The 27787-nt window shown below is 48.6% G+C and overlaps 1 protein-coding gene across 1 annotated transcript in view; it reads right to left on the bottom strand.

The window, feature by feature from the left end:
• LOC115079620 (talin-1-like) overlaps positions 1-27787 on the bottom strand; it is a 480705-nt gene that overhangs the window by 312189 nt on the left and 140729 nt on the right. Inside the window, 2 exon segments of the mRNA XM_029583330.1 lie at positions 5003-5116; positions 19650-19830. Of these exon segments, the coding sequence (XP_029439190.1) occupies positions 5003-5116; positions 19650-19830 (295 nt within the window).

Raw genomic sequence — 27787 nt, 5'->3', positions numbered from 1 at the left:
TTAATGACAGGAGTCAGGTGGCACTTATAGACTAACACATTTATTAAAGCATGAGCTTTCGAGGACACAGCCCACGCCATCAGATGGATGAAATGATGTACATTAGATGTGCACAATATATACAGGACAGAAGACATTGGAACAGGCAGGAAACGGTGTGGAGAGAGTGTGAATAGGATTGTAGTTTAGTCTACTGACAACTGAGGTAAGTGAGAATAGACAGAATGATCAGACAACAGTTCAGTTTTTGGATATTTGTAGTGAGTCATGAATCTACTGCTTCTGTTCAGCCCTTGGGTGAAGGTATTAAGAGTTTTATTGAGTTCCCATTCATCGGTTTCAGGCTGGAGTGCTCCTCTGAAGGTTTTATGTAGGAGTACGGCAACCTTAAGGTCAGACACAGAATGTCAAGGAGGTTGAATGTTGCCATTTCTAACCTCAGATTTATATCCTTTTACCTTTTCCTTATAGATTGACCTGTTTGTCTTTCTCTGGACCACTCCCATCCTGTCTCTGTCCTTTTTGAGATGGTCTCCAGAACTGAAGACAGTACTCCAGATGAGGCCTTAGCAATGACCTGTACAGGGGCATTATCACATCCATTTTCCTGCCGGTTATGCCTCTCTCACATTGCTTCACTGCCTTCAGGTTTTCAGACACTATTACCCTGAGGTCACTCTCCTAGTCCATGCACATCAGATATGCCCCCCTCCCCCCCATCACATACAGCTCATTTGGATTACTACACCCCAAATGCATGACTCTGCACTTGACATTAAATCCCAACTGCCTCAAGTTTTCTTAGATCATTTTTCATTCTCTCTACTCCTTCAGGTATTTCCACTCTGTTGCAGATCTTGTCATCTGCAAAAAGACAAACTTTTTCTTCTAACCCTTCTGCAATATCACTCACAAAGATATGGAACAGAACTGGTCACAGAATGTAACCCCGAGGCACTCCCCTTTATCACTCTTCCCTCCTCAAAAGTAGGTTCCATTTACAACGATCACTGTCTATCAATCAACCAATTGCTGATCCATTCCACCACCTTGGGACCCACTCCCAGGCTTTTCAATTTGTTCATGAACTCCTATAAGGGGGAGAGCATCAAACGTTTTGCTGAAATGCAGATAAATCTCATTAAGTGCTCTTCCTTTATCTAATTTTTTAGTCACCCAATCAAAAAAGTCAATCAGATTTCTCTGTCATGATCTTCCTCTGTAAAACTATGCTGTTTCAGATCATGCAACTCATTGCACTGCAGATAGTTCACTATCCTTTCCTTCAGAAATGTCTCCATTAGTTTTCCCACTACTGAGATAAAGCTAACCAGACAGTAGTTTCCACGCTCTTCCCCGGTACCATTTTTGTTAAAATGAGAGAGTATCTTGAGGAGATACTAGAAGGCTGGGAGGAGATGGGAGAATTGGAAGAACTATTATGTAAGAAAAATGAATACAAGTAAGAGGAAAAGGAAACAGATCTGGTTCTCAAAGGAGGTGGCTGAAAAAATAAAGGCAAAAAGAACAGCGTTGAAGAAGTACTACTAAGGAAGACAAAAGGAGGCCCACAGGATCGAATATCTGGTTGCCTTTGTTACGGCTCCTTGTAATTTCGCCCACTGTTGTTCCACTTCTCCCATCTCCCAACCTTCTAGCTCCTTCCCCATTTCTGAAACATATGACTTTGATCTTTGTGTGGCTTCTCTCCGACTTAGCTACTACAGCAAACCCTGCCATCTGACTGGGCAGCCACTGGACATTCTCCATCTGTGAGCGTCAGGTCCAGTATCAATCATGGGTTCCAGCACCATTTGTCTAAGCAGAGCCCCCTGAAAGGCATTCACAGTCCCCCGCAGCAGAGATACTCAACTCCACATCCAGCACATTAAATCCTCCAATGAGCAACATCTCCCCCTTCTTTCCCACCTTTTGGCCAAATCTCTGTCCGGTTCTTCAGTCTGACACAGAGGCCTTTAGCCCACAGCGTTTCTTCTTTCCCCCATCCCCTTGCATTTCAGTTACTAGGACATTGTTATTGAAAATAAAGAGCTGCTCCTCCTCCTTTTTTGTCCTCTCTCTCTTTCCTCAACAAGTTATAGCCTGGGATGGCCGCACTGAACCGCCACAGAATCCAAGTCCACCTCCACCATCGGGGCTCAGACTGGGAGCTTCCCAGAGCTTTTTCCCTTGGCTTCTTGCTCTTTCCAGATACCTTATCTGCGCTTTTGCCTAAAAGTGGACTGATTTTGTTCTTTTCTCCAACCATTCCTACATTTGCATGCGATGAGGCTGACATTTCAATTCCATTGACTTCTTTCTGCTACTCCTTACCTTTAGTTTAAACACATGCTCCGAGTTTCTCACTTAGGATCCCTTTTCCTGCCATAGACATCTTTGCTATACAGACTTGCATTATTCAATACACTGCCCCAAACCACAATGTGTCCAGATCTCCTCCTTTACAACTGGTTTTGAACCACATATTGAAGTTGAGTATATGACACCAAGCCTTTCCCGTGCCATGTGAACAAGCGGCTTCCCCAGATTCTGGAAATCTCTCTACTTCTTGGATGCAGTTTCTAGCGCGGTCATTGGTCCCCAGATAGATAACATTTTTATATTCCTTAATTTCTAATCTGGTTTGTATTTCTGCCAGCTGAGGATCCTGGAAGAGGTTTGACTGCATTTGTGTCTAAGAGGGAGCACATTCTGATGCGAGACCCCAAGCGGGGCACTGAGGCCGATTTGGTGGAAACGCAAAGAGATGTAATCCATACTCGCTTTGTATTATGCAGAGTTAGGTAAAACCTTGCTGCGCCTCTGATTAGAAGCTCCTCTGGCACAAGTACTCGCATTTCAGCTCCTCATTCTCTCATTCAGTCAAAATTCTGTCCCTGGTTTTGATTGGGGAGCTGCTGTGGCTTAGGGGCCCTCGACGGGGGGAGGGGGGCTGTTGCATACGGGCTCAGTGGTGGGAGATAACACCTTCTCGCAGGAAAAAGTGTCTCCATGGCAGAGGCAGTTGTGCCTCCTACACCCAGCGCAAGCAGCCCCTCTGCATCAGCACCCGGAGACTCAAGGCTGAGACCTCAAGTATCTTTTTCCACTGAATTTCCAGCTCGCGGTCCTGCACATCCTTCAACGCAGTCAACCCTGCCACTGGGATAGTAGTCTTCATGACCGCTGAAACCCGCTGCTTCCACCCAGGGCAGCCTCAGCAGTTCTAAGGTCTCCTCTGTCAGTGGATACAACTTCAACATTGCTCTACTACCCTTCAACCCGGCTTCTGGAATATCCCACTCCCGGTTTACCAGCTTCTTTATCTTCTTGGGAAACTGAGAAGCCTTCGGCAGCCCCTGTAGGGCATCCAGCACTGGATCCACACCCTCATTATCAGAATCCTTCTGGGTGTCAATTCCCAGCTTTTCCAAGACACGGGAATTAGAGGTCTTAACACCTCCTTCCAGAACAACCAGATGACCCTTGGTCATCCCCTTTGTCACCAGTTCCTTGTCCGGGTTGGCCACATCCTCACTAACCCCTGGGTCGGCGACTGGGTCTCCCGCTGCAAGATCATCCCTGGAGTCATACATTATTAAGTGTCCTTGCAATTTGCTTTACATGGGGAAAAATCTTGTCCTCTGAGAACTCATATTTACGAGCACTGTAGCAATATTCAGAGACACAATGACAATGCACCCCGAGATTAACCATTAAATTGTAGACCTCCATTTTTTTGCTATTGACTCTGTTCCACCTAGAGCATGTGGAGGTGATAGAGATTGGACTCTGCTACAAAAGAGCAAAGGTGGATCTGTAGGCTACAGTCTTTACCAACCATTTGGTCTTAATCAGGACATAGAATAGTGGGTATTCATGTGATTTGATATCTTTTCCCTGGTTAGGTCTTCTGGGCCACATGACATTTTCACCTGTCATCCTAACTCTGTTTCGCATATATCATTGTGAAGTAAGCTTGCTCAGTTGTCTCAGGTATGAGTCTAAGGAGAGGCCTGGAGAGAGGCAATGGGCGCTGTTCACTACAGCCATCTGAGTCTAAGAACCTGGAAATTCCAAAAATGCCTCAAGAGAAACCTGTACCAGACGATGCTAGAGAGTGGGTGCTGCTAGTGCCTGCAGTCACTGCCCTATACCACACAGGGCTAGAGAGTTGTTGCTCCTAGGGCCTGCAGTCACTGCCCTATACCACACAGGGCTAGAGAGTTGTTGCTCCTAGTGCCTGCAGTCACTGCCCTATACCACACAGGGCTAGAGAGCAGGTGCTCCTGGTGCCTGCAGTCACTGCCCTATACCACACAGGGCTAGAGAGTGGGTGCTCCTGGTGCCTGCAGTCACTGCCCTATACCACACAGGGCTAGAGAGTTGTTGCTCCTAGTGCCTGCAGTCACTGCCCTATACCACACAAGGCTAGAGAGTTGTTGCTCCTAGGGCCTGCAGTCACTGCCCTATACCACACAGGGCTAGAGAGCGGGTGCTCCTGATGCCTGCAGTCACTGCCCTATACCACACAGGGCTAGAGAGTTGTTGCTCCTAGTGCCTGCAGTCACTGCCCTATACCACACAGGGCTAGAGAGCGGGTGCTCCTGGTGCCTGCAGTCACTGCCCTATACCACACAGGGCTAGAGAGCGGGTGCTCCTGATGCCTGCAGTCACTGCCCTATACCACACAGGGCTAGAGAGTTGTTGCTCCTAGTGCCTGCAGTCACTGCCCTATACCACACAGGGCTAGAGAGCGGGTGCTCCTGATGCCTGCAGTCACTGCCCTATACCACACAGGGCTAGAGAGTTGTTGCTCCTAGTGCCTGCAGTCACTGCCCTATACCACACAGGGCTAGAGAGCAGGTGCTCCTGGTGCCTGCAGTCACTGCCCTATACCACACAGGGCTAGAGAGCGGGTGCTCCTAGGGCCTGCAGTCACTGCCCTAAACCTAGTGCACTATAAAGCAGGTATTCCTGAGCTTACACAGCAGATACTCACCGCATCCTGTCCAAGGGGTGGTAGAGAGTCAAACTCATCCAGCGTAGCCTGTGCAGCGTGTACTGCCTGCATGCTGGAGTTGATGGTTCCGGTCAAAGCTTGCTGAGCTGATGTCTGTAAGTGAATATAAGATATTGTGGCTGTGATGACAGATTAAAATTAACAGGCTGAAGCACAGTAATAACCAGCAGAAACACAAGCATTGAAGTAGTTAGGTCAGTCTAAAAGGCTAAACACAGAGCACAGGCGCCCAGATATTTCAGCAATGGCTATGCTGGGATTAGAAGCTGACAGATTATTATAAAGCTTTCTATTTATTTATTTATTTTTATATTCTACCTTTTTTTTTTTTTTTTTTTTTAGCACTTCAAAGTGGATTACATTCAGGTATTGCATTTAATTCTCTGTCCCAGAGGGCTCACAATCTAAATTTTTACCCGAGGCAACAGAGGGTAAAGTGACTTGCCCAAGGTTAAAAGCAGCAGCAGCATTCTCCCCGGTTGGTAGCCCGCTGTGCTAACCACTAGGCTACTCCTCCACTCCTAGTCAGAATGGGAAGGGAGGGTGCTGGGAGTGAATATAGAAGGGCATCTTGTATGCTTATCTGTCAAGATAATACAGTATTAATGAGAAAGACAACAAAAAGCAAGTGTTGCTTACCTGTAACAGGTGTTCTCACAGGACAGCAGGATGTTAGTCCTAACATATTTTATTTTTATTTATTTTTAATTTTTATATACCGGAATTCCTGTATGCAATACAAATCAATCCGGTTTACAAGTAACAAAAAGGTTGCCCTGGTCTGGGAGGTTAGACCGGGGTTTTTTACATAGAACATTGAACAATAACAATCAACCAATGAACATTATTACAAGGAACAGTGAAATATCAATAATATTTAACAAATAATAAATAACCTTGTTCGTGGGTGAGTACCGAGCTGAGGATGTCCGAGAAATGCACCAAATGTACCCAAGATGTGCAATAGGCACAAGGACTGGGGTGGAATTTGGCGGAGGCCATCCTGAACCCTAACGGGCAGGAGGAAGGGTGTTGGTACATCAAGTTATAAAAAGGTTGCGCAAGACAGACTGGCCGAAAATGGAATCTTGTCTTCCGGCCTTATCTAAGCAATAATGGGCTGTAAAGGTGTGGAGAGAACTCCAGGTGGCAGCCCTGCAAATCTCAGGAAGCGGCACCAATCGTAGGTGTGCTACTGAAGTCGCCATGGCCCTCAGAGTATGCTTTAACATGGTCTTGAAATGGAATGCCCGCTTGCTGATAGCAAAGGATATGCAGTCCACTAACCAGGAGGAGAGAGTCTGCTTACCCACAGGCTGCCCCAATTTGATGGAATGGAAAGAGACAAACAATTGAGTGCTTTTCCTGTGGGCAGCTGTACGGTCTAGATAGAAGGCTAGAGCCCATTTACAATCAAGGGTATGCAGAGCCTGTTCTGCTGGATTGGAGTGGGGCATGGGAAAGAAGGTAGGTACTATAATGGATTGATTAATGTGAAATTCCGATACTACCTTAGGTAAGAACTTAGGGTGAGTGCGGAGTACTGCCCGGTCCTGCAGAAGTTTAGTGTAAGGTGGATAGGTAACTAGGGCCTGTAACTCACTAACTCTGCGAGCAGATGTGATTGCCAAAAGAAAAATCACTTTCCATGTGAGATAGCGAAGATCACAGGATTGGAGAGGCTCAAATGGTGGTTTCATGAGCCGACCCAAAACCAGATTGAGGTCCCAAGAAGGGGCCGGAGGACGCAGTGGAGGCTTAAGGTGAAGCAAGCCTTTCAGAAAACGTGTTACGAGGGGTTGTACCGAAATAGGAACGTCCCAGACACTTCTTTGGAAGGCGGCTACCACACCGACATGCATTCTGATGGAGGAAGTTTTTAGACCTGATTCTGACAAGGGCCAGAGATAGTCTAGAAACTTCGTGGTGGAACAGGTAAAGGGATCAAGGGATTGAGAAGAACACCATGACTTAAACCTGTTCCATTTGTAGAGGTAAGACTTTCTCGTGGAAGGCTTCCATGAAGCAATTAGGACACAGGAAACTGGCTGCGAAAGGTTAAGTGGCTGAAGAATTAACCTTTCAACATCCAGGCAGTCAGGGACAAAGCTTGAAGATTGGGCTGGCGTAGGCACCTGTCTTTCTGAGTGATCAGAAGCGGGTCCGTTCCCAAGGGAATATGCCTGCAAATGGAGAGATCCTGAAGTACTGGAAACCACACTTGGCGAGGACAGCGAGGTGCTATCAGGATCATGCATCCTTTGTCCCGATGTAACTTCACAAGAGTCTTTGATAGAAATGGAAGTGGAGGGAATGCATATAGGAGACCAGTTGCCCATGAGAGGGACAACGCATCTCTTGGTTGAGAGTGTTGGCTTCAAAAGAGAGCAAACGTTCTCTACTTTGCGGTTTTGAGGTGACGCATTGAGATCTATGCAAGGATAACCCCAAAGTTGGAATTTTGAGTTCGCTACTGTGGGGTTGAGGGACCACTCGTGTGGATGAAAAGTGTGACTTAGCTTGTCCGCCAACACATTGTCCACTCCCGGTAAGTAGGTGGCCTTGAGGTACATCGAATGAGAAAGGGACTCCGCCCATATCTGCGCAGCTTCCTGACACAGTAGGTAGGAGCCCATCCCTCCCTGTTTGTACCACATGGCCATCTGGTTGTCCGTCTGAATCAGGATGACCTGTTTGGAAAGGCGATCCTGAAAGACCCTGAGAGCATATCTGATTGCTCGCAGTTCCAGGAAATTGATTTGGTGTTTAGCTTCCTCTGGAGACCAAGTTCCTTGTGTCTGCAAATCGGCGACATAGGCTCCCAAGCCGAGGTTGGAAGCATCGGTGGTGAGAATTATTTGAGGGTCTGGAGCCTGGAAGGGTAGGCCTTGGAGATTGATCTGATTTTGTCACCAGGCTAGAGACTGACGAAGTGATTGGTGATGTGGACAGTGGTCGATAGAGGTTGGACAGACTGAGTCTATTGTGACCTCAGAGTCCACTGCATGACTCATGGCCAAGCGGGCCATTGGGGTAACCTGTACTGACGCCGCCATGTGTCCCAGCAGGATGAGGAAGTGGCGTGCAGTCGTGCGGTGCTGAGATTGTAGCTGGTGTGCGAGAGAGATGAGAGTGAGAGCTCGCTGTCGAGGCAGAAATGCCTTTGCCTGCAAGGTGTCCAAGTCTGCCCCAATGAATGATAAAGTTTGAGATGGGACTAAGCAGGATTTCGCGTAGTTGATGAGAAATCCTAGCGAAATCAGAGTGTGTAAAGTAAGACATAGGAACGACAGAGCAGCTTGCTGAGTGGGATCCCTGATCCACCAATTGTCTAGATAGGGGTAGACGTGAATACCTTGAGCCCTGAGGAAAGCTGCTACTACTACGAGGCACTTGGTGAAGACTCGTGGTGCAGATGCCAGGCCGAATGGTAGCACTCGGTACTGATAGTGCTTGGGGCCTACCAAAAATCTCAGGACTCTGCAATGAGATGAAGTTATCGCAATGTGTGGTACGTGTCTTGGAGATCGAGAGAGCAGAGCCAGTCTCCTTTTTGCAGATAAGGAAGGAGGGAACCCAAGGTTACCATCTTGAACTTTTCTCGGTGGAGGTACTTGAGGGCACGTAGGTCCAGAATTGGATGAATGCTGCCTGATTTTTTGGGGATTAGAAAGTACCGGGAATAGAATCCCAGGCCTTGTTGGGAGTAGGGCACTGGCTCTATTGCTCTGGACAGGAGGAGGAGGGAGATTCCTGCTCCAGGAGTAGTGAGTGGTCGGATGTTCTCCACGTCGGTAGAGGTGGGGCGTCCGGTGGTATGGAGAGAAAGTTCAGGTGATAACCCTGAAAAATTATGGCAAGGACCCATTGGTCTGAGGTGATTGTATGCCACCTGTTGTTGAAATGGCACAATCGACCTCCCACTGGTATCTGAGGCAGTGGAAACTGGCTGCTGCTCTCTATGCAGGAGTCAAAAACCGGAAGCAGGGCCCAGCTGAGGAGCTGCTTGTGGCTTTTGTTTACGAGGTTGACGAGACTGGGCCTTTTGGAAAGGTCTCGTGGAACGAGTTCTAGACGGTGGTGGATAGGACTTCTTTGGACGGAAGAATGACTTTTTACTATCCTTCCTGAAAGGCTGTTTGGAGGAATACTCAGAGGGCATCAGAGAGAGCTGGTGAAGGGTCTCATGATGGTCCTTGATTTCCAACACCGTCCGCTGAATCTGTTCGCCAAACAGATTGTCTCCGCTGCAGGGCAGATCAGATAATCTGTCTTGTACTTCAGGGCGCAAGTCCAAACACTTGAGCCAGGCCCATCTTCTTGCCGAAACAGCAGTTGCAGATACCCTGGAAGCGGTGTCAAAGATATCATAAGAGGATCTTAAATCATGCTTCCCTGCCTCAAAACCCTTGTGTACCAGGGTTTGAAGCTGTTTCTAGAATTGCTGAGGCAGGGACTCTGCAAAGTCCTGTATATGCTTGAATAAGACCCTGTTGTACTGGGTCATATACAGCTGGTAGGAGGCGATCCGAGAGATAAGCATTGATCCCTGGAAGACACGTCGGCCAATGGCATCCAGGAATTTCTGTTCCTTACCTGGGGGAAAGGAAGAGTGGGGTTTTGATCTTTTTGCCCTCTTTTGGGCAGATTCTACAACCACAGATTGGTGATCCAGCTGAGGTTTCTGGAATCCTGGGGTTGACTGGACCAAATAAGTGGTATCAGCTTTTCTGTTGACTGGAGCAACAGAACCAGGGTGTTCCCAGTTCTTTTGAGGAGATCCAAAAGAACCTGGTGAATAGGGATGGAGTTTATTTCCTTGGGAGCTCCAGGAATTGTAACAGCTCCATCATTTGATGCCTATCATCTTGCTCAGTCAGTAATTGGAAGGGAACCAATTCAGACATTTCCTTCACAAAATTTATGAAGGACAAGTCCTCTGGAGGAGAATGCTTCCTACTTTCAGTAGGAGAAAGTGGCGATGGTAAATCATCAGTGTCTTGAGATGAATCGTCTAGGTGTCATAGGGATCAGCACCTGTCCATGAAGGAACCTGAAAAGGACGAGACAATGGTATTCCTGAAGGTCCTGGTCTAGGATCTGAAGGCATCGAGGGAACTGCTAGAGGCATCGATGAAGGCATTGAGGGCACCGGTGCAAGCATCGATGGATGGATCAGTGGCGCCAATGGGCGCATCGGCATCGATGGTTGAGGCATCGGAAGGACTCACGATGGAGGAATGCGGAACGGTGTTTCCCCTCCCAATAACAGGGTAAGCGGGGAAGGCACCGTAGCCATCGGTGACCCAGGATCCATTGGTGGAAAAGCAGCTATGAGCGCTTCCATCTTCGAGAGCAGCTGTGCCAATGCTGTCAGAATGGGATTGATGGTCAGTTCCGCGACCGGCACCGATTTCAGCGCTGGGGGACCTTGGAGTCTGTCATCGCCTTATCGATGGCCTCCTGAACCATCCGGTCCAGTTGTTCATGGAGACCTGGAGCAAGCAGCCCCTGCTCTGGAAGGGAAGAAGGAGGCAGAGGCATAGCTGGAGGGACCACCAAAGGCGGAGTCGCGGCTCCCGATACCCGTCCGGGTGAGGGTTGCCTCGGTGACCCGGTTGCAGAAAGGGTTGCTGCCTTTTCTGGACGGGGTTTCTTCGATGGTGGCTCGGACGATGGCTCGGTCGAAGATTTTCCTTCCTCGATGGTCCGAGACTTGCAGTGTCAAATCCGATGTTTTTCTCTATGATCCCCTCGGTCCTGAGGGGGAGTAGAGGTAGTCGAAGGCCAAGAAGAAGTCGAAGCCGGACGGTCACCGGCTGGTGGCCGATACTGGCGCGAAGTGGACGGTGCCGGTTCAGATGATGTCGATGCAATAGACAGCGTCAGAGTTTGAGAACAGAAGAGAAGTTCCATTTTCTCCATTCTGGCCTTGCGACCTTTTGGTGTCATTAAGGCACATTTGGTGCAAGTCAGGACATCATGCTCGCAACCGAGACACATTACACAGACATTATGCAGGTCTGTTATGGACATGGTGCAAGTACAGTCCGGGCACCGACGGAACCCCAACGCCATGGCCTTTGAAAAATTTAGCTGCGGTATGGTCGACGGCCAGTAGGCCGCGAGGGCCAAACTCGATGGGAATCAACCGAAAATAGGTAAAACCTTACTGGAGTACTGCGGAGTCAAAAAATTCGGAGGGACCTCTGTGGGGTATGAAAGTTTTTAGTAATTCCGTGAGGAAAATTCCTGTCAGGAATCTCTGTGGAGCTCCTTAACCCGCGTGGCTACTGCTGCGCGTAAAAAAGAAGACTGAAGGGGGTCCCCTGCTGGCTGCAGGTTTAGTTCCTTGCTGGGCATGCCCAGTAGGTGCCAGTCAAAGTTCTAGAAACTTTGACAAAAGTGTTCCGTGATTGGGCTCCATCCTATGATGTCACCCATATGTGAGGACTACCATCCTGCTTGCCCTGTGAGAAACAGACCTGGTTAAATGTTGACCTGCTAGATTTAGCCTCCCAACCTTTAGGAAAAGACTTAAGACTCGGCTGTTTAAGCAAGCTTTCCCGGACTCCAATTAATGCCCTTATCCAGCTACATATATTACAAAGTCATCTCAATTTCATCTCTTTGTAAATATTTTTGCCGTTATTAACCTTTTCCTTTATTTCTCCCAGTTCAACAGTCCTCTAAAGGAAAATTAGTTTCTTACCTGATAATTTTCGTTCCTGTAGTACCAAGGATCAGTCCAGGACACCTGGGTTGTGACTCCGCACCAGTAGATGGAGACAGACTAAAACTTGTGGGCGGAGCCATATATGCCCCTGTGCCAGTCACAGCCCCTCAGTCTTACGGAATGTCAAAGTAGAACACAACCAGAGAAGTGAACAAAACTAGATACCGCTAACTAACGGGGAAGAAACACCCCTTCTGGAACCGGGCTCTCCAACCGAGAGAGCGAACAAGCGAAACAGAGCAAATCAAAAACACAGAGCGGACTCTCCATTACTTCAGCGCAGCACTGCGGGCGGGATCCTGGACTGATCCTTGGTACTACAGGAACGAAAATTATCAGGTAAGAAACTAATTTTCCTTTCCCTGTACGTACCAGGATCAGTCCAGGACACCTGGGATGTACCAGAGCAACCTACTGAGGGTGGGAAGCAGAGAGTCCCGCTCGGAGAACCCTCTCTCCAAAACCCCCGGAATCGGTAGCCCGGACATCCAGCCGGTAATGCCGGATAAAAGTATGCAACGACTTCCAGGTGGCCGCCCTACAAATCTCTTGAGGTGACACCTGAGAAGCTTCCGCCCAGGACGCTGCTTGAGATCGAGTCGAGTGAGCCCGCAGCCCCACAGGAAGAGGTTTTCCCCTCACCAAGTACGCTGAACCAATGGCCTCCTTGAGCCAACGAGCGATCGTTGTGCGGGACGCTGCAGCTCCTTTCTTTGGTCCAGAGAAGAGGACAAACAGATGATCTGTGACCCGAAACGGATTAGTGACCTCCAGATATCGGAGAAGGGATCTCCGCACGTCAAGCTTCCGTAACTCCCTCTCTTCTGTAACAGAGGAGCCTCCGCACGCAAAAGCGGGCAACTCCACCGATTGATTCACATGAAAAGACGAGACCACTTTCGGAAGAAAGGAAGGAACCGTCCGTAAGGAAACCCCCGAATCGGAGATACGCAAGAAAGGTTCCCTACAAGACAGGGCCTGTAACTCGGAAACCCGCCGTGCCGAGGCAATCGCCACCAAGAATGCCGTCTTTAAAGTGAGATCCTTAAGAGTTGCGCGTTTCAAGGGCTCAAACGGCGCCGTGCATAGAGCGGAAAGCACCCAATTGAGGTTCCAAGCCGGACAAGGAAGACGTAACGGGGGGCGAAGGTGCTTAGCACCCCGAAGGAAACGAGCAATATCCGGGTGAAGCGCCAGAGACTTACCTCGCAAACACCCAAGCGCCGCCACTTGGACCCGTAGGGAACTGCACGCCAGACCTTTGGCCAGACCCGCCTGGAGGAACGCCAGAACATCAGAGACGGAAGCCGAAGTGGGGACCACCCCTCGCTGCACGCACCAGTCCTCAAAGACTACCCAGACACGGACGTAAGCCAAAGACGTCGACTGCTTCCTGGAACGCAGCAGCGTGGCCACCACCGCATCTGAATAACCTTTTCTCTTCAGACGATTCCTCTCAAAAGCCATGCCGCGAGACAGAAGTGATCCGGATCCTCCAAACAGACGGGGCCCTGATGGAGTAGGGCCGCCATTCCCTGGAACCGAAGGGGTGCCGCTACTGCCAGTTGTATGAGGTCTGCGAACCACGGTCGGCGAGGCCACTCCGGTGCCACCAAGATCACGTTGGCCGGATGCAACTCTATGCGCCGTAGAATCTTGCCGATCATCGGCCACGGGGGAAACACGTAGAGCAGCACATCCGTAGGCCAGGGAAGCACCAACGCATCGACGCCTTCTGCCCCCCGCTCTCGACGTCGACTGTAAAATCGCGGGGCCTTCGCGTTGTGCCACGTGGCCATCAGATCCATGTGGGGCACCCCCCACGTTTCGCAAATGAGAAGAAATGCTTCGTCCCCCAGCTCCCACTCTCCGGGATCCAGACGATGACGGCTGAGATAGTCCGCCTGCACGTTGTCGACTCCCGCTATGTGAGACGCTGCGAGGTTGCTGAGATGTAGCTCCGACCAGGCCATCAAGCGCTGAGCTTCTTCTGCCACCTGGGGGCTCCGTGTCCCCCCCTGCCGGTTGATGTATGCCACGGTGGTCGCATTGTCCGACAACACTCGGACTGCCTTTCCCCGCAGCAATGGTAGAAAAGCCTGCAGAGCCAGACGGACCGCCCTGGTCTCTAGGCGATTGATAGACCACTGGGCTTGCGACACTGTCCACAGGCCTTGAACTGAGCTCCCTAGGCAGACCGCTCCCCAACCGGAGAGGCTGGCATCCGTGGTCACCACTGTCCAACTGGGCACCAGGAGAGAGACTCCGGCGGAAAGGTGACTTGGATCCAGCCACCACCGCAGGCTGGACCTCGCGTGTCCCAGAAGAGGAAGCGGTAAATGGAAGTCCTCCGAGACCGGCTTCCAACGGGAAAGCAAGGATGACTGTAAGGGTCGCAGATGAGCGAACGCCCAGGGAACCAGCGCCAGCGTGGAAGCCATAGACCCCAGGACCGTAAGGTAGTCGCAGACCCGCGGCTGGCGAAGAGACAACAAGCGGTGCACCTGAGTTAGCAGTTTGCCCCTCCTTTCGAGCGACAGAAACACCTTGCCCTGCTTCGTGTCGAAAAGAGCTCCCAGATATTCCAAGGACTGCGTGGGTGTCAGATGACTCTTGCTGAAGTTGACCACCCATCCCAGGGACTGCAACAGATGGAGGACCCTGGCCACCGCCATCCGACACTGATCCTCGGACTTCGCCCGAATCAACCAATCGTCCAGATACGGATGGACCAGAAGACCTTCTCGGCGCAGTTGCGCCGCCACCACGACCATCACCTTCGTGAATGTACGAGGGGCCGTTGCGAGCCCAAACGGGAGCGCCCGAAACTGGTAATGCCGGCCCAGAATGCAGAATCTGAGGAAGCGTTGAAACGACGGCTGAATGCCTATGTGAAGATATGCCTCCGTGAGGTCCAGGGAGGCCAGGAACTCGCCTGGCCGGACCGCGGCGATGACTGACCGGATCGTCTCCATTTTGAAGCGAGGAACGCGAAGGCATCGGTTCACCCCTTTGAGATCCAGAATTGGTCGGAACGTGCCGTCCTTCTTTGGTACGATGAAGTAAATGGAGTAACGGCCTTCGCCGTGCTGGCCGACCGGAACGGGGGGAGATGGCTCCCAAGTCCTCTAGGCGGCGGATGGTGTCTAGCACCGCCGCCCTTCTTCTCGGGAGCCTTGCAGGGTGACACAAGGAACTTGTCCACTGGAGTGCGAGCAAAATCTAACGCGTAGCCGTGTCTTATCACGGTGAGGACCCACTGGTCCGACGTTTATTCCGGCCCATCTCTCGTAGAACGACAGCAACCGCGCCCCGACGTTGGGAACGGCGTGCTGAGGCTGCGGCGGGAGAAGGGCCCGACCTCTTTCATTGTGATAGATTTGGGCGCCCATGATGGCCAGGGCACCCCCTGGTCTACCATAGCGCCTCCCACGAAAGGACTGCTGGTGAAAAGACTGCTGCTGCTGCCGCCACTGTGGGGTACGGGAGGAGGAAGACCTGTACGATTGCCCCGACGACCTTTGAGGGCGCGCCTTCCTGGGCCCACGAAAACGGGACCTGGATGCAAATGAAGACCGCGACCTGGATCTATCTTCAGGCAACCTGAAAGCCCTATTTTCCCCCAGGGAAGCCATTAAATCATCTAATTCCTTGCCAAACAGTAACTTACCCTTGAAAGGCAGCGCCCCGAGGTGAGCCTTAGAAGAGCCATCCGCCGCCCAGCTGCGGAGCCACAGGAGGCGGCGCGCCGAGACAGCCGCCACCAGGGATCTAGACGAAGTGCGCAGTAGATCGTGGAGTGCATCCGCACCATATGCTATTGCCGCTTCCAACTTATCCGCTAGTGCTGCCTCCTCCGCCGAAAGATCCGCATTGGCTTGGAGGACCTGAGCCCAGCGCAAGCTAGCTCTCAAAGCGAAATTCGTACACATGGCGGCCCGGAATTCCTAGCGCTGATTGAAACCTCAAAATCTTCTTGAGCTGTACTTCCAGCTTCCTGTCCTGAAGATCCCGAAGAGCTGTCGCTCCCGTAACTGGAATAGTAGATCTCTTGGTTACCGCCGAAACCGCTGAATCCACCTTGGGGAACTTGAGAAGGTCCAGCGCATCCTCCGGGAGAGGGTAAAGCTTGTCCATGGCCTTGCTGACCTTCAAACCTAACTCCGGAGTGTCCCATTCCCGGAACATGATGTCCGTCGAAGAAAAATGGAACGGAAAAGCCACTGCCGGACCCGTGAGGCCCAACAGGACCGGATCCATGTTCGCTTCTTGCCGAACCACCGCCGGAGGCGGAGGGTCTATTCCCAGTTCCTGGAGAATGGCTGGAATTAGAGGTGGCAATTCTTCCCTACGGAATAGTCGTACCACCTTAGGATCGTCGCCTTCCGCTGCCTGTGACGCCTTTCCTGCCGCAGCTGGAGCGGATCCGTCCCCTGCCACGTCATCGGTCCCTTTTTGTGGCTCTTCAGAGGCATCAGTGTCTGCCCCCGTGGAGGAATCCAGGTCCGCCTCCTGTGGGACGCCACGCGGAGGACGTTTCCCCCTGGAAGCACTCGGGGCCCCACTGTTGGACTTCTTCAGCGGCGGAGCCCTGCGGGACTCCCTCGGCCGCGCTTGCCCTTACTTTTCCTGCATTTCAGGACTTTGCGCAGCAAAAGCGCAAAGTCCTCTGAAAAAGAGCTGGAATCCGAATCATCCTCCGCTGGGCTCCCCGGGGACCCCGGGTCCCCCGAGGGACCCCCCCCCGCCGGGTCCCGCTGAGGAGACAGCGCCGGAGGCAAGGCCGCAGGCCCTGCCGCTTCCCGCGCCATTTCGCGGCCCGTGGCTAAAATGGCCGCCACTCCCGCGCTGAGCGGGAACAAATCCTGGGGCTTCTCCAACGCTCCCCCCCCGCTCGGCGGTGGTCGCGCGCGCCGCACACGAGCCCCCCGAGACGCCCCGGACGACCCTTCATCGCCCGGGATGCAGGCAGCGCAAAGACCGTCGCGAGAGAGACGCGCGCGCGCCGAGCCGCAGGCTCGGCAAGCGGAGCCACGAGGCATGCCGGCGAAAAACGGCGCGAAGAGGGCCGCAGCAGAAATCCAAATGAAGAAAACAAAATCGCGCGAACGGCCTCCCCCCTGTCAGCGGCGCCCCCCCCCCGAGAGCGGCGACGCAAGGAGCAGCTTCCCCCCTGTCAGCGGCGCCCCCCCCGAGAGCGGCGACACAAGGAACAGAGAGCCGGAACAAAAACAGAGAAAACTTTTTTTTTTTTTTTTTTTTTTTTTACAAAAAACAAGGCCTGTCGCTGTCCGCGGTCCTGGAGCCCTAGTCCAGCAGGGGTGAGTGAACCGGGCTCCCCGGTGTCACCCCTGACACTGCTAAATGGCAAAACTGGGTCCTCGACCCTAGCAGTGGCCTCAACCGGGGGGGGGTAGTCCCCTCAGGACCTCTCAACCCCCCTGGGAGGCAGGGCAAGCGGACGTCAGTGACAATTTGGCAAAAAATTCCAATTACAAAACCAAAAGCCTAACCTGGCCTAACCCAAAGGAAAGAAAAACCAACCCTGACGGAGTACCAGAATCAGGGCAGGGAGGAGCTGTGACCGGACCTGCACCATCTACTGGAGACAGAGTAAGACTGAGGGGCTGTGACTGGCACAGGGGCATATATGGCTCCGCCCACAAGTTTTAGTCTGTCTCCATCTACTGGTGCGGAGTCACAACCCAGGTGTCCTGGACTGATCCTGGTACGTACAGGGAACTAATCAAGCTAGATATTTTCACTTGGATGCAGCTCCATCACCGCTCTCTACATTAATGGTGGGGGTGGAAGGGAAATAGAACCAAGAGCTAAGAGAAACAGATAAGTATGAGAGAAAAAATGAGTGAAGCTTGCTGGGCAGACTGGATGGGCCATTTGGTCTTCTTCTGCCGTCATTTCCATGTTTCTATGTTTATTTGTAACTGCTTTCTTCTGCACTATAGTTACAGTTTGATGTCTATATTGCACCCCTGTTTAAATGTAAACCAGCATGATGTGATTGTATCATGAATGCCGGTATATAAAAACCTTTACATAGAGCTGCCTCAGGGGCAATTAAATTGGCAGGTCCTATAGTGTGCCTGCAGGGCTCATGTCACAGTATCACAGTGACATACAAGGACAGAATTTATACCTGCAGAATATCTCGACAAACATTCGGCTGCTATCAAATGAAGACGCCGTCAAGTGATCAGTCTGACGGCGTCTTCATTTGATAGCAGCCGAATGTTTGTCGAGATATTCCGCAGGTATAAATTCTGTCCTTGTATGTCACTGTGATACTGTGACATGAGCCCTGCAGGCACACTATAGGACCTGCCAATTTAATTGCCCCTGAGGCAGCTCTATGTAAAGAGCGAAACTCGGCCAGAGTTGGGCACTCTAATACAGGGCTTTTGTTCATCTTTCGATCCTTATTGTCTTCACTGTAATACAGCCAACTGGATCGACTTCCGCTTTGTTTTTTGGGCATATAAAAACCTTAAATAAATAAATAAAATAAATAAATAAATTTTCAGCTGAAAGCTCACCTGAGAAGAACCGGTTTAAATTAACCAGTTATGACCGCTCAGCAGCTGCTTGATATCTGACCTCTTACCTGCTAGGTTTCAGCTAGTAGGCTAGGTTTCAGCAGTACAGAGGACAAAGGGAAAGTTACTGCTACACAGTCACCTTACCAAACTGCAACTCACCCCATATCCTTCCAAGTGAACCAGCAGAAAAACAACCACACACAATCACATGTCAGAACTTATTAGGAGCCATCAACCCCACTCCCTGCCCAGAGCCAGGACTCCCTCAGGGCTGGGAGTCATCAACTCCACTCTCTGCTCAGAGCCAGGACTCCCTCAGGGCTGGGGAGTCATCAACCCCACTTCCCTACTCAGAGCCAGGACTCCCTCAGGGCTGGGAAGTCATCAACCCCACTTTCCTACTCAGAGCCAAGACTCCCTCAGGGCTGGGAGTCATCAACCCGACTTTCCTACTCAGAGCCAGGACTCCCTCAGGGATGGGGAGTCATCAACCCCACTTTCCTACTCAGAGCCAGGACTCCCTCAGGGCTGGGAGTCATCAACCCCCACTTCCCTACTCAGGGCCAGGACTCCTTCAAGGCTGGGAGCCATCAACCCCACTTTCCTACTCAGATCCAGGACTCCCTCAAATCTGGGAGCCATCAACCCCACTCCCTACCCAGAGCCAGGACTCCCTCAGATCTGGGAGCCATCAACCCCACTCTCTGCTCAGAGCCAGGACTCCCTCAGGGCTGGGAGTCATCAACTCCACTCTCTGCCCAGAGCCAGGACTCCCTCAGGGCTGGGAGTCATCAACACCACTCTCTGCTCAGAGCCAGGACTCCCTCAGGGCTGGGAGTCATCAACCCCACTTTCCTACTCAGAGCCAGGACTCCCTCAGGGCTGGGAGTCATCAACCCCCACTTCCCTACTCAGGGCCAGGACTCCCTCAGGGCTGGGAGCCATCAACCCCCACTTCCCTACTCAGAGCCAGGACTCCCTCAGGGCTGGGAGCCATCAACCCCCACTTCCCTACTCAGAGCCAGGACTCCCTCAAATCTGGGAGCCATCAACCCCACTCCCTACCCAGAGCCAGGACTCCCTCAGGGCTGAGAGCCATCAACCCCACTCCCTGCCCAGACCCAGGACTCCTCTCAGGGCTGGGAGCCATCAACCCCACTCTCTGCTCAGAGCCAGGACTCCCTCAGGGCTGAGAGCCATCAATCCCACTCCCTGCCCAGAGCCAGAACTGCCTCAGAGCCAGAAGCCATCAACCCCACTCCTTGCTTTAACTTCTCACCCCCAAAAGCCCAAATCCAGAATGGTGGCCTATCATAGCTGATAACAGACTTACTAGGGGTGGCATGTGTCCACGATGCATTTGCCCGCTGGTTATCTGTTGCTGAGCTTGCGGCATTGTACCCATCTGGAAATTCTCTGGTCCCCCAGCTCCAGATCTCATGATGGCAGGAAGGGCCACTGATCCATGTTCCACTTTTCCAACCTGGTTAAACTGCTGCTGGAGGACAGTGGACCTAAAAGGAGAAAAGTAGCCTTTATATTACAAACAATTTATGCTCTGATGCTCAGGGTCCGAGACTGATGAAACTTGAGGCTTCCCTTAAAGCCACCAGGTCTACATTTTTTCTAGTTTGTTCTTCCCACCAGTCTGTGCCACAAATTTAATCTCCTCTTCAGGCAGCTTGGAAACCACTGCTGGATCTCAGTCTCATGATCTTTTCATGCTTCCTCACACATGATTAGAATCTCTTGCTCTCTCCCTCCCCTGCTGATAGTGCTCCCCTTAGCAAGTGAGTTCTCTGGATTTTCTGACTGGTTATGATGGAGCAGATCTATGCCTTGCTAATCTCCATGGTATTGTTTCAGAGACCAGATGTATTCCACACATTAAGAAAGGTGGAAAGAAGGCAAAACGATTACTGGCATGGTTAAAAGGGGAGGTGAAAGAAGCTATTTTAGCCAAAAGATCTTCATTCAAAAATTGGAAGAAGGATCCAACAGAAGAAAATAGGATAATGCATAAATGTTGGCAAGTTAAATGTAAGACAGTGATAAGACAGGCTAAGAGACAACTTGAAAAGAATTTGGTCGTAGAGGCAAAAACTCACAGTAAAAACATTTTTAAATATATCCGAAGCAGAAAGCCTGTGAGGGAGTCAGTTGGACCGTTAGATGATAGAGGGGTTAAAGGGGCACTTAGAGAAGATAAGGCCATTGCGGAAAGATTAAATGATTTCTTTGCTTTTGTGTTTACTGAAGAGGATGTTGGGGAGGTACCCGTACTGGAGAAGGTTTTCTTGGGTAATGATTCAGATGGACTGAATCAAATCACTGTGAACCTAGAAGATGTGGTAGCCCTGATTGACAAACTAAAGAGTAGTAAATCACCTGGACCGGATGGTATACACCCCAGAGGTCTGAAGGAACTAAAAAATGAAATTTCAGACCTATTAGTAAAAATTTGTAACCTATCATTAAAATCATCCATTGTACCTGAAGACAGGAGGATAGCTAATGTAACCCCAATATTTAAAAAAGGCTCTAGAGGCGATCTGGGAAACTAAAGACCGGTTAGCCTGACTTCAGTGCCAGGAAAAATAAAGGAAAGTGTTCTAAACATCAAACTCACAGAACATATAGAAAGAGATGGTTTAATGGAACAAAGTCAGCATGGCTTTACCCAGGGCAAGTCTTGCCTCACAAATCTGCTTCACTTTTTTGAAGGAGTTAATAAACATGTGGATAAAAGTGAACTGGTAGATGTAGTATACTTGGATTTTCAGAAGGCATTTGACAAATTTCCTCATGAGAGGCTTCTAGGAAAAGTAAAAAGTCATGGGATAGGTGGCGATGTCCTTTCGTGGATTGCAAACTGGCTAAAAGACAGGAAACAGAGAGTAGGATTAAATGGACAATTTTCTCAGTGGAAGGGAGTAGGCAGTGGAGTGCCTCAGCGATCTGTATTAGGACCCTTAATTTTCAATATATTTATAAATTAATGGAAAGAAATACGACGAATGAGATAATCAAATTTGCAGATGATACAAACTTGTTCAGAGTAGTTAAATCACAAACAGATTGTGATAAATTGCAGGAAGACCTTGTGAGACTGGAAAATTGGGCATCAAAATGGCAGATGAAATTTAATGGGAACAAGTGCAAGGTGATGCATATAGGGAAAGATAACCCATGCTATAGTTACACAATGTTAGGTTCCATATCAGGTGCTACCACCCAAGAAAGAGATCTAGGCTTCATAAGAACATAAAAAATTGCCATGCTGGGTCAGACCAAGGGTCCATCAAGCCCAGCATCCTGTATCCAACAGAGGCCAAACCAGGCCACAAGAACCTGGCAATTATCCAAACACTAAGAAGATCCCATGTTACTGATGCAATTAATAGCAGTGGCTATTCCCTAAGTAAACTTGATTATTTATTTATTTATTTATTTATTTAAAGGCTTTTATATACCGGAGTTCATATAGAAACATATAGAAACATAGAAATGACGGCAGAAGAAGACCAAATGGCCCATCTAGTCTGCCCAGCAAGCTTCACACATTTTTTCTCTCATACTTATCTTTTTCTCTTAACTCTTGGTTCTATTTCCCTTCCACCCCCACCATTAATGTAGAGAGCAGTGATGGAGCTGCATCCAAGTGAAATACCTAGCTTGATTAGTTAGGGGTAGTAGGGGTAGTAACCGCTGCAATAAGCAAGCTACACCCATGTTTATTCCCTTTACCCAGACTATGTCATACAGCCCCTATTGGTTGTTTTTCCTCTCTCCTGCCGTTGAAGCGGAGAGCCATGCTGGTTATGCATTGAAAGTGAAGTATCAGGCCCTTTTGGTTTAGGGTAGTAACCGCCGTAACAAGCCAGCTACTCCCTGCTTTGTGAGTGCGAATCCTTTTTTTTTTTTTTTTTCTTCTCCCCTGCAGTTGAAGCTATTCTGGATATGCGTGAAGCCTCAGCTTTTCTTATTCCCCTGCTGTTGAAGCAGAGAGCTATGCTGGAAATGCTTGATGTATCAGCCTTTCTCCCATGCCATGAAGCAGAGAGCCGTGCTGGATATGCATCAAAGCGAAGTATCAGGCACATTTGGTTTGGGGTAGTAACCGCCGTAATAAGCCAGCTACTCCCCGCTTTGTGAGTGCGAACCCTCTTTTCTTCTCCCCTGCCGTTGAAGCAGAGAACTATACTGTATATGCTTGGAAAGTGAAGTATTAGGCTTATTTGGTTCGGGGTAGTAACCGCCGTAACAAGCCAGCTACTCCCCTCTTTGTGATTGCAAATCCTTTTTTCCACATTTCCTCTTGCCGTTGAAGCTTAGAGCGATGTTGGAGTCACAGTAAGCATCTGTATGTTTATTTAATAAGGGTATTGTCTCCGGGCAGTAGCCATCGTTCTGGTGAGCCACCCACTCTACATTGGCGGTCTCTTGACTTTATGGATCCACAGTGTTTATCCCATGCCCCTTTGAAGTCCCTCACAGTTCTGGTCTTCACCACTTCCTCCGGAAGGGCATTCCAGGCATCCACCACCCTCTCCGTGAAGAAATACTTCCTGACATTGGTTCTGAATCTTCCTCCCTGGAGCTTCAAATCGTGACCCCTGGTTCTGCTGATTTTCTTCCTACGGAAAAGGTTTGTCGTTGTCTTTGGATCATTAAAACCTTTCAAGTATCTGAAAGTCTGTATCATATCACCTCTGCTCCTCCTCTCCTCCAGGGTGTACATATTTAGATTCTTCAATCTCTCCTCGTACGTCATCCGATGAAGATCCTCCACCTTCCTGGTCGCCCTTCTCTGTACCGCTTCCATCTTGTCTTTGTCTTTTTGAAGATATGGTCTCCAGAATTGAACACAGTACTCCAGGTGAGGCCTCACCAAGGACCTGTACAGGGGAATAATCACTTCCCTTTTCTTACTCGATATTCCTCTCTCTATGCAGCCCAGCATTCTTCTGGCTTTTGCTATCGCCTTGTCGCATTGTTTCGCAGACTTCATATCATTAGATACTATCACCCCAAGGTCCCTCTCCTGCTCCGTGCACATCAGCCTTCCCCCCCCCATCGAATACATTTCATTCGGATTTCCACTCCCCATATGCATGACTTTGCATTTCTTTGCATTGAATCTCAGCTGCCATGTCTTCGACCACTCTTCCAGTTTCCTTAGATCCCGTCTCATTCTCTCCACTCCTTCCGGCGTGTCCACTCTGTTGCAGATCTTAGTGTCATCCGCAAAGAGACAAACCTTACCTTCAATCCCGTCCGCAATGTCGCTCACAAAGATATTGAACAGGACCGGTCCCAACACCGATCCTTGCGGTACACCACTTATAACCGCTCTCTCCTCAGAGAAGGTTCCATTTACCATCACACATTGTCTTCTGTCCGTCAACCAATTTGCAATCCAGGTCACCACATCGGCACTCACTCCCAAGCTTCTCGTTTTATTCACCAGTCTCCTGTGTGGAACCGTATCAAAAGCTTTGCTGAAATCCAAGTATATAATATCGAGTGCTCTTCCTTGATCCAATTCCTTGGTTACCCAGTCAAAAAAGTCAATCAGATTTGTCTGACAGGATCTTCCCCTGGTGAATCCATGTTGCCTCTGGTCCATCGATTCTCCGGACTGTAGATTGTTCACTATTCTCTCTTTCAGCAGTGACTCCATTACTTTTCCCACCACCGAAGTGAGGCTAACTGGTCTGTAGTTTCCAGCCTCCTCTCTGTTGCCACTCTTGTGAAGCGGGACCACCACCGCTCTTCTCCAATCACTCGGCACCACTCCCGTTTCTAGGGATCTATTGAACAGGTCACACAGCGGAGCCGCCAGAACATCTCTGAGCTCCCTCAATATCCTTGGATGAATACCATCAGGCCCCATGGCTTTGTCCACTTTCAGGTTCTTTAGCTCTTCCCACACATTTTCTACTGTGAAAGGATTTTCATCTATTCCACTTCCCTCCAGTTTCTTGATGTGTAGAGATGGTCCTTCTCCAGGGTCTTCTTTAGTGAACACAGAGCTGAAGTATTCGTTTAATATTTCTGCCATTTCTTCGTCACTCTCCACACATTGATCATTACCACCTTTCAATTTTGCTATACCACTTTGGACCTTTCTCTTTTCGCTGATGTATCTGAAAAATGTTTTGTCACCATTTTTTATCTCCTTGGCAATCCTCTCCTCCGCTTGACTTTTTGCCAACTTGATTAATTTCTTTGTCTCCCTCAGTTGATTCAAATATGCTTCTTTGTGCTCCTCCCTTTGGGATCTTTTATATATCTTGAATGCTGTTCTTTTAGCTTTAATTTTGTCAGCCACCTCCTTTGAGAACCAGATAGGTTTCAGTTTCCTTTTGCTTTTCTTTACATTTCTAACATATAGAGTAGTTGCCTTGGTGATTGCTCCTTTTAGATTGGTCCACTGCTGATCCACATCTCTCTCGTTCTCCCATCCTTTTAGTTCTTCCTCCAGGTACTTACCCATTTCCTCAAAGTCTGTGTTTTTGAACTGTAAAACTCGGGTCTTTGTGGTTCTTTTCCCTATTCTTTTATTGATATTAAACCATACCGTTTGATGGTCACTGCTGCTGAGGTGGGCGCCCACCTGGACATCTGAGACATTATCTGCATTAGTGAGCACTAAGTCGAGTATAGCTCCTTCTCTCGTGGGTTCCAACACCATTTGTTTGAACAAAGATACTTGCATGGCATCCACTATCGCTCTACTATTTTTAGTTTCTGCAGATGGGATTTTCCAGTCTACATCTGGCATATTAAAGTCACCCACGATCATGTACTAGTACATACCACTTCGGTTTACACAGAACCAATATTAGAAAATTACATCAAACAAGTGGGTATAAAATAACAACAAGGCTAACTTAGTAGGAACGTAGAACTAGAGGTAAAGGAGAGAACAGGACCAAGTGGTAACAGATCAATGTAAATAGCTAAATAATAAATACAAATTCTTACAATAAATACAAATGCTTACAGATTACAGTCTTCAAAATCTAAGTTTACATCTTCAGAATAAGGTTTACATCTACAAGAACTAACGGTTACATCTTCAAGGTTTGTAGACTTCAAAGCTAAGGTTACATCTGACTTAAAAGGTATTGGTGTAGCATGCTGTAAATTTAACGATTGGGAATATGAGACCAAGAAATACAATTAAGAGTTGCGGCATCAGACATCTGGTTAACGTGATTATGAAATGCATGAATGAGTCTAGTTCTGGGACGTGGCTCTGAGCGAAAACTTTAAGTGAAGGCTTTTGTAAAGAGCCAGGTTTTGAGTTTCTTTTTGAATGTTCGAGTACAGGTTTCAAGACAAATGTCCGTGGGGAGGGCATTCCAGTGGAGGGGGCTGGCAGTCGAGAATGCACGTTTCTTGAGTGAGGACTTGGCAGAAGGTACGTGTAAGGTGCCTAAGTAACTGGTTCTGATTGGTCTTGATGATACATGTGGACGGAGTGGACAGCTTAGATCTAGCGATGTTTGGGAATGGATGGTCTTGTGTGTTATAGTTAGCACTTTGAAAATGATTCTGGATCTGATAGGGAGCCAGTGTAAGTTTTTTAGTATGGGTGTTATGTGTTCACATCTGCTGGTGTTAGTAAGAATCCTGGCAGCGGAGTTCTGCAACATTTGTAGAGGTTTGGTGGTAATGGCTGGAAGGCCAATAAGCAGAGAGTTGCAGTAATCGATTTTAGAAAATAGAATTGTTTAATTGATTAATAGCCATTAATGGACTTCTCCTCCAAGAACTTATCCAAACATTTTTTGAACCCAGCTACACTAACTGCACTAACCACATCCTCTAGCACCAAATTCCAGAGCTTTATTGTGCACTGAGTGAAAAAGAATTTTCTCCGATTAGTCTTAAATGTGCTATTTGCTAACTTCATGGAATGCCTCCTAGTCCTTCTATTATTCGAGAGTGTAAATAACCGAGTCACATCTACTCGTTCAAGACCTCTCATGATCTTAAAGACCTCTATCATTTCCCGCCTCAGCCGTCTCTTCTCCAAACTGAACAGCCCTAATCTCTTCAGCCTTTCCTCATAGGGGAGCTGTTCCATCCCCTTTATCATTTTGGTTGCTCTTCTCTGTACCTTTTCCATCGTAACTATATCTTTTTTGAGATGCGGCGACCAGAATTGTACACAGTATTCAAGATGTGGTCTCACCATGGAGCGATACAGAGGCATTATGACATTTTCCGTTTTATTAACCATTCCCTTCCTAATAATTCTTAACATTCTGTTTGCTTTTTTGACTGCTGCTAAAAAGGCCAATTGTTAATCTACTCCCCTTCATCTTCGTTTATTTATTTATTTATTTATTTATTTAAAGGCTTTTATATACCGGAGTTCATGCACTAGTGCATACCACTTCGGTTTACACGGAACAAGGAACAGAAAATTACATCAAACAGATTGAACAATTAAACATCTAGCCCCCCCCTAATCCCTTGCCTCCCCTTTCTCTCCCCATTCCCATTGGGAACTCCTTCGCACGATTTTGATGCCGCTCTTGTTTTTGTAACCTCTCAGTTGTTTCAACTCGCATATTGTTAATATCTTGGTAATATACTGTACTATTCTTTCCTCTGAATTCCTTAGCCCTGTATTTGTTTCATGTATTTCTCTTTCTTTGTTAACTTAGTTCCATGTAAACCGACAAGATGTGCCAACCAACGTTGGTATATAAAAACCTTAAATAAATAATTAAATAAATAAATAAATAAATAAATTAAATACTTTCAGCGTGAATCCCTCAGAAGAGATTTTTTTGGAAATATTTTTGTTTTAAGTAATTACTTTAAAAGCACGGATATATAAGAAAGCAAAAAGTAAGTAAACCTCAGTCCAGAGGGAGTGCTGACTGCTGGGGAAGAATACTTTGTGGCTGATATTCAGCCAAGGAGCATTTATCCGGATAACTTAATCGGGATATTCTGAGGCGCAATTGCACTGCTATCTTAAAGTTAGCTGGATAAAACGTCTGGACAATCCTAGGGTGTGACCAGGGTTAGCGGCTAGCTCTACTCCTCCTGGCTGCCCCAAGAACACCCCTCTAAGCCAAATAAGCGCTAAATATACCTGGATAAGCCATTAAATGTATAACCTCTGTACACCGACGTGGTATCTTGATAAGCGGCGGTATATAAAAACCAATAAATAAATAAATGGCTTTTGAATATCGATCTACCTCTTAAAATCTTTAAAAACCTATTTTTAAACTATTAGTGGCTATGTATATTGTGTGTTAGTTTTTAAGGCTAGTATTTTTGCAAGTGTTAAGAATTGTTGTTTAGGGATAACAGACTGGATTAATTTTGTGAGCTACTATATGTTAGTATTTGTTTATAAGTATTAGAATTGTGAGGTTGCAAAGGTCGGTCACTTGACCTGAAAAGGTGAGAGTACTAGTCTTTAGATTCCCACTCAGC

Source organism: Rhinatrema bivittatum, chromosome 1 (assembly GCF_901001135.1).
Source record: "Rhinatrema bivittatum chromosome 1, aRhiBiv1.1, whole genome shotgun sequence".
NCBI classification, from domain to species: Eukaryota; Metazoa; Chordata; class Amphibia; order Gymnophiona; family Rhinatrematidae; genus Rhinatrema; species Rhinatrema bivittatum.
Note: the sequence above shows the minus strand (reverse complement) of the source record. Positions and strands in the feature narration are given on the sequence as shown.